Source organism: Trichophyton rubrum (genome assembly GCF_000151425.1).
Source record: "Trichophyton rubrum CBS 118892 genomic scaffold supercont2.8, whole genome shotgun sequence".
In the NCBI taxonomy this organism is placed as follows: Eukaryota; Fungi; Ascomycota; class Eurotiomycetes; order Onygenales; family Arthrodermataceae; genus Trichophyton; species Trichophyton rubrum.
This window is the reverse complement of record NW_003456421.1, coordinates 622,049-628,867: the sequence shown is the minus strand read 5'-3', so window position 1 is coordinate 628,867 and position 6,819 is coordinate 622,049. Positions and strand designations below refer to the sequence as shown.

Below are 6,819 nucleotides of genomic sequence, written 5' to 3'. Positions count from 1 at the left end.
CACATGTCCCATTTTATCGGCAGTATATATTTACAATCTCGTGAGTCACAACTCAACTATGTCCTAGAGCCACCTACTTGAATACTTATAAGTCAAGATCTCCCTGGGGTAACATGAGATATATGCTCCTCTTTTTAAATTGTGAAATCAACAGCTGGGAAGATTAAGCCCGGAACCTACTGTGCTGGGTCGGAATATTAGCTGCTGGGAAATACCAATCGGACCAGTGTTACTCTGTACTCTCTGCTAATATCTCGATCAACAGCAATTACTTACTCCAGCCAGCATCTTATTCCTTCAAGGAATACAACTATAGCCGGAACGGAACTCAAGATGATGCCATATTATCAAGAAGCAAGCCGTACTTCCAGATACCCCAGATACTCCAGAATCTCTTCTCGCGATGAGAGATCTTTGGCACCTGCAAGGGTATATCCAATGTGGCTAACAGCCCCCTTCACGTTATTTGTCTTGGTTGAGAAGCAATAACAGCAATTAAAAAGTGCAAGAAAATCTCGAAGGTACGTGTATATAGCAGAGATGGCCTACAACTTACAACCTGATATTACCGACTACCGCAAAACGAGAAAACAACGCTAGAACCATGCAACCAATACCATTGCTCAGCGGTTTATGCATGATTATGTTCCGACTCAATTATTGGACCGCAGGCCTGACGTCTCATTGTCAGTGTGATTGAAGCTACGAACTTGACAAGAAATGTCGAGGGCCTCAAACATTCTTTCCAGATTTTATAACACAAGATCTGTACACAGCCTTCAGAACACACCCAATAAAGTAATTGCAGCCCACTAGTTCTATATTTATATTTAGCTCGCCAGTGCTGGGCAATTGGCTTTATCATGGACCCGTCACTCTCCGACGAGAACCCAGATTACAAGCAGCCGGGCGACCATAACCTAACCTCTGGAGACGTTGAAAACGAAACACTTGGTGATGACTATTGCTCAGATTTTGTGAACAGTCATTATTGGCCCGTGCTAGATTTCCCTCCTTTGACCAACGGATCTACCAGAGGCACAAACGATGATAGCTTTCCACAGGAACACCAGGCGGATGACATATATGAACATCCTCTTCACATTGAAGCCGGCGATACCGGGCTCCCAAGTGATGGAATTAATTTGCGCGGTGTCTCTACATGGAATACATGGAGAGATTTGACAACAGTTTCCGTGCGCGCTGGTACGCCGCACTCCTCCCTTGACTAAATACATTCAAGATAGATGGCTAACCTACTCTCTGCTCCACCGACTCTAACAGCACAGTAGGGAGTTCTGGCGACTTAATTGAGGAGTGCAATCAATTAAGCGAGACCGCCCCATCTCCCCCTTGGAATCAGCTTGGAATAACGTCGGCGACTAACATGGCCTTGCCACAACCCGTTCAACTCCTCCCGAGCCTTCCTAGGCATAATCCAACACTTTATGCAGGTAATAATCGGCAGGCCGCCGAAAGCAGTAATAATAGGGCACCTCATCCGTACGGCGTCAATGAGCGGCGAGAAGAAACACTGCCATTTCAAGGGGTGGTATCCCGGCCAAGTTGCTGGAGATGTATAATTTACAAAAAACCAGTACGAATTTAGCTCTATATTGAGTTCCAGGGACCGAACTAATATCCTGTCATGAAGTGTAACTGTCATGACATGACATCCACCCGTGGATTAGAATGCTATCGGTGCTCTTTAGTTAAAAGGCCGACATCATTTAGACTACCATGTGATACCCCTCAGATGGCAGAGCTAATGATGGCACTTCTTCCAGGTATGGAAACTACAAGCTACCCTTTACTCAAGTAATAACGGATCCCATAATTACCGCACGATCGCGTGCTAAAATTCTCTTGGTTCGTTAGGGGAACTTCTAACATTGTTAGAAGGAACGGTAAACAGACATTCTTGGCAAGGCCAAGTTAGACAATTGGAGACGGCTGAGGAAGATAATACCTTTTTTGTCCAGCTCGCAGCCAATATTGGACCTTCTATGGTTCTTCCAACTGTACGACTCAAGCCGAAAGCCGAGGCCATTCATTCTCTTAGCAAGCCATTTGAGTCAGAAGAGACAACTATTTACGTGCGGGACGAAATTAAAAAAATAACAGTTGTGTGGAATGAGTGGCTCGATGAAGTTGCTGACGACCAACATATTAAATCATGCAAGCTTGTGTTCGGCGGTTCCCATGGCTGGGCTCTTCAAGCCCTAGATATGGTTTGTAGTTTTGCAAGCACGGCACTACATATACCATCTATCGGAGACGAAGATAAAGTAAACAACCCAAATATGATGCTGCACTGCTCGGTGCGGCTGTTTTTTGCGATCTATCTGATGTCGACGCCGTTGGAAGTGAGTGGGATGGGTATTGAAAGCGAAAAGGAGCGTATCGAAGTGGAGTACCAATTCAAGTCCAAGGCACGCAGCGTCCTGGAGAACTTGATTAGCAAAATATCCAAGAACTTGGATAATCTAATATGCAAGAAGCGAAGACAGTATATTGGACATATCCTAGCCACTCTTGTCTTCTTGTCACTTTCCTGCCACTTCAACCAATTAATTCGCTTGAGACTGGCCGGCATTGGTGGGAATGAATCTTCAACCAAAGTAGATATTGATGCCATGAACAGAAATATTCACTACATCAATAAATTGGTTTATTCCACCTTTCGACCACAGATTGAGAGGATACTCAAGCCGCGGAAGCAGGACCCTCATACCCCAGGGGATAACAATCAAGACCAACTAAGCACCTCGACTGAGGAGCTTCGGCAGGTTAACTCAAAGTTGATATGGGGCTTATGGTCCACTGTTACTGACATCAGTGAGTATACCTTCTTTCTCAAGTAGGTGTGGGTGATGCTGATAGTCTCTTTTTTCTAGATAAAAAGGAGACTTGAAACGAACTCCGTCAGAGTGTGCAATCGTATGCCACGGCCACCAGCATCTCTAATGATGACGCCTCGAGGGCATTGTTTGACGCGATAGCACCTCTGACTGACAAAAACCTTCAACCTTTGGGGAGGATGGAAAAGTGAGTTCACACGAAGTTTCTAGAACGCCTCCTGTTAATTGTTTTACACAATTTTGCAATTTCCTTTCCAATCTATGATATCTTGGCGTCTGTTTGAGAAGTGTCAGGATATGGATATTAACTAGTCAGTTATCTGATCTCACTATATCTGGCTTGGCCTTTTGCCTCGCATATCCGATAGTTCAATATTTTATTACACTTCTTTTAATAGTTATACCCCGGTCGCAAACAGGTTAAGTTCGGTCTTGGGAGAGTTAAGGCTCAACCTTAAAATGCTCTTCAGCAGCGTACTTTATATAGCAATGCTTGGCCCAACATGAAGACACAGTGTTTGATTGCTACGAGATATTGATGATACCATGTCATCCTCTCTCCTTGTGTTAGCCCGAGGCTCGATGTTATCCTGCGTCCTTGTGATACGGAGCTTGTTGTTGTGAGCCATGTCGTCGCGCGAAGGTGCTGGCGACTGTGGAATATTTGGGAGAGGAATTGGAGTGACTGAACGGTGTCAGCGTATGTGTCTGGTTCGTGGCGCCGCAGGAGGTTGTAGGTCCTGCTGCTGCTGTTGAGGTGTTGAGTCTGAGTCCGTCATCTGGTCACGGGATATAGAAGAAAGGAGCGTGATGGCTCGATGCGACTATCGTCGTTGTGGCTGGTCCGTGCCTTCTAAGCTTGGTAGGCAGGGTCGTCAACAAGATATTTAGTGAGGTCGAGAAAGTCGCGTACTGCGATATGCAGCGTAGAACGGTCTATTAGCCAATCTACAGGGACTAAAGGAGGCTGTGGCCTTGGTATGTCTTTATCGACGTAGTTGACGACGTAGGTAATACGTTGTAGTGTGTCGTAGTCAAACTGGTCGTGACCGACGTATTGAAGAGCTTGAAAGGTACCAAACTTGTCGCCAATAACAGACGTCGTGTATCGTCGTCGTTGGTCATGGTATAAAGCAAGAAGAAGGTATAACCAGTTATGGTTCTTGAGGCATTCGAGAAGTCGCTATGGACTGCATAATTACGGGGTCCCTTTTCTTTGGGAGAGATTCGATCTGTTATGAGATCTATCGCAATCGGGCTGAGTACTATATATCACAATAATATTGTGTATACCGGTTTATCACCTAGAACAGGTCTTGAATATTAATAGATACTAAGTATATATTAGACTTGAAGATAGAGAATATCCTTATTAAAGGGTTTAACAATAAATCTCTAGGCTCCGGTAAACTTCTGGTGATCAAGATTGCTAATCTTGGGATAGGTATGTTTTTACTCTATGACTATCTATCTTGCTGCCGCAAATGGTTAACTAACTCAAAACTAGTACGGCCACCCTTTGAGGGCTCTATATCCGTAAATTGTAATTATATATTGAACTCCCGAGGTATACTTTAATAAACCCTGGATAACTATAACAGATAAATAGTCTTAGGGTATAGTAGTATCCTTTCATGCCTAGAGCTCTTCTTGTAGTAGACTATATTAATATATTTTATATTGTACCTATATCTACTTTAAGCTTATGTTAATTTCAAAGAACCTGGTATATCTAACTTACTAAAGATCAAAGAGACGTTAGTAGATAAGGAGAATACTATCCAAGTAGTTATAGCTTAAAAGTTTGATCTTCACGCGATACTATATTATAAATTTATAACTCGGACCTAGATACGCAATAGCTACTCCTACTAAAAGATAAAAGAAGGACCGAGCTTAATTACTAGGTAGTAAAGCTCATTAATAAGGATATCCCGGAAAAGGATATTGAGACGGTCTATGCTGCTCTTAATCCGGTTTCAGAGCTACGCCCGAGTGCACTTGAGCTTCTGAAGTATGGCTATATTTAAGGCGCTAGCGCTTTGGACGCCGTTGGCGATGCCGCAAGTGAGATAGTGATTGGACAGACTCTCTTACACGAATATGGAGTGTATGACTCCCCACAGCGCCCCATCATGTTGCCAACTCAGTCCTTGGTTGATTTGATAGACAATGCCGAACAAAATGCAGCTTGTATTATAATAAGAATCAAGATGCAGTGATGTATGTACGGCGCGCTCTGGGGCGCTCATTCCGTCTGGTGAGCTATCAGGCTTGAGAAAAACTGACCATTAACTATAAAACATCAATAGTCAGACCTAAGTGACGAAAATGACCTTTTTGCGTGTTTTGTCGCCTACAATATCAGCACACCAGTCAAGAAAAGTATCAAAACCATTGGCCAGGGGGTCTTCTTCATAGATTTACCAATTTCGCTTAGTAAAAGCCTTTAAGCAAAGAACCCTTCCATTGGATTCAGATATAGAGAATCTGGCGGTAAATAGACATATTTTAACACCTGCTCCCAAGCACATTCTCTCAATCTGCTTGGAATGACGAAAAGGGGCGTTATCCATAACTAGAACAGATTTTGGCTTTTTTTGGGGGACATACGGAGTACTTGCATATGGTATGCAGGATTCCGCCCCTGTACGCAGACAAGTTGGATGACTGCAGTTTCAGCTGGCCGAGAGGACCTGGCTTTGAGGATATTTGATAGGGTCAAGATCAAGGACGAGCCACTGTCAATCAAATCAACCAGGCACCGTTTGGCGCCCTGTGAGCTGGAGATCAAACACGGAGTCCCGTCCAGGTTCAGCTTTGGTGGCTCTCAGGCAGCAGCAGCAGCACGGCCACCTGCGTGCCAGGAGGGTTGCATGCTGAAGTTGACTGCACATCTCACACCGTGCCATTGCAGGATCTAATCTCCCATGCCCTGTGGCTATGCAAGAATCTCCATCGTCGCCGTCATCCGTCATCGTTATTAGCATCTTCTGCGTCTCTTCGTCCACTTCATCCGATTCATCGTCGTCGTCTTTTTCCTTTTTTGTCGCTTCTCGCATTTTCTTGCTTTTTCCACGATGCAACACCGTCTTAGTCAGCAACTAACCTACGCAACACCTGCATGCAGGGCGGTAAGGTACGGTACGGGCGGTAACGATAGTCGACGGGCCAGGCACCCGCCAAGGACCAATCAGGGCACCCGCCTTGAAACGACGGATACGCCATCCGATACGCCCGTCGTAACGCCAGGTACTGCTGAGTCATCAGGCCCCGTGATCCTTCATCCTTCCTGCTGTCTCACTTTTTCCGCTTTCGGACGATTTTTTTTCTTCTCCTTTTGCTTCTTTCGCTGCGAAGAAACAACAAAAAAAGGACGACGGAAGACGCAGAAGACGCAGAAGAAGAAGAAAAAGAAGAAGAAGACTTGGTCACTCGTTACAGACATTACTATCACCACTCTCGCTACTCTCGCTACTCTCGAATTCCTCGACACTCGTTCATAGAATAGCGGCAGAAGGGCGTTGCGCGGAAGCAGGCGGATCGCATAACGGTCGACAGGGAGTCAATATCTCCATCCATCCTCAGCAGTCGAAGAAAGCTGAGGCCGCAGCCGGCGAAGAAGGAGAATCGATACTAGCACATCACGATGCGGTGGACGTCGCGGCTCTCGTTCCTCGCCCTCTGCGTCGCCCTGCTGGCCCTCGTTGCGGTTGGCCAGCAGCCGCCTAGCCGTCATGCCCGTCACCGGCGGCAGATACTAAGCGGCGGAGACTCTCCTACAAGCAATGGCAACGACAAGCTGCCGCTGCCCACGTCTGGCTCGGACAACAAGAGCAGCGACGAGAACAAGTCGACGCCGTCGCCGACCTCTGACAAGTCGTCTACTCCTCCTCTATCTCCCACCTCAGACAAGCCGACCTCTCAGCCGCCCACCTTCGGACAAGCCCACGCCAAC

General features: G+C 45.9%; 3 protein-coding genes across 3 annotated transcripts; 2 read left to right on the top strand and 1 right to left on the bottom strand.

Moving 5' to 3' along the window:
- Nucleotides 1-863: 863 nt before the first annotated feature.
- On the top strand, nucleotides 864-2,864 carry TERG_06753 (uncharacterized protein; the record flags this gene model as incomplete). The annotated part of the gene is made up of 3 exons (XM_047748672.1): nucleotides 864-1,206; nucleotides 1,293-1,454; nucleotides 1,900-2,864. The coding sequence occupies 3 exons, from the start codon at nucleotides 864-866 to the stop codon at nucleotides 2,862-2,864; spliced, it is 1,470 nt and encodes a 489-aa protein (XP_047604659.1).
- Nucleotides 2,865-4,098: 1,234 nt separating this feature from the next.
- Nucleotides 4,099-4,891, top strand: TERG_06752 (uncharacterized protein; the record flags this gene model as incomplete). Its single annotated transcript, XM_047748671.1, has 3 exons — nucleotides 4,099-4,156; nucleotides 4,210-4,305; nucleotides 4,773-4,891. 3 exons carry the CDS (start codon nucleotides 4,099-4,101, stop codon nucleotides 4,889-4,891), a joined length of 273 nt encoding a protein of 90 aa, XP_047604658.1.
- A 723-nt stretch (nucleotides 4,892-5,614) lies between these two features.
- Nucleotides 5,615-5,923, bottom strand: TERG_12448 (uncharacterized protein; the record flags this gene model as incomplete). Its single annotated transcript, XM_047751403.1, has 1 exon — nucleotides 5,615-5,923. The coding sequence occupies one exon, from the start codon at nucleotides 5,921-5,923 to the stop codon at nucleotides 5,615-5,617; it is 309 nt and encodes a 102-aa protein (XP_047607029.1).
- Nucleotides 5,924-6,819: the final 896 nt, after the last annotated feature.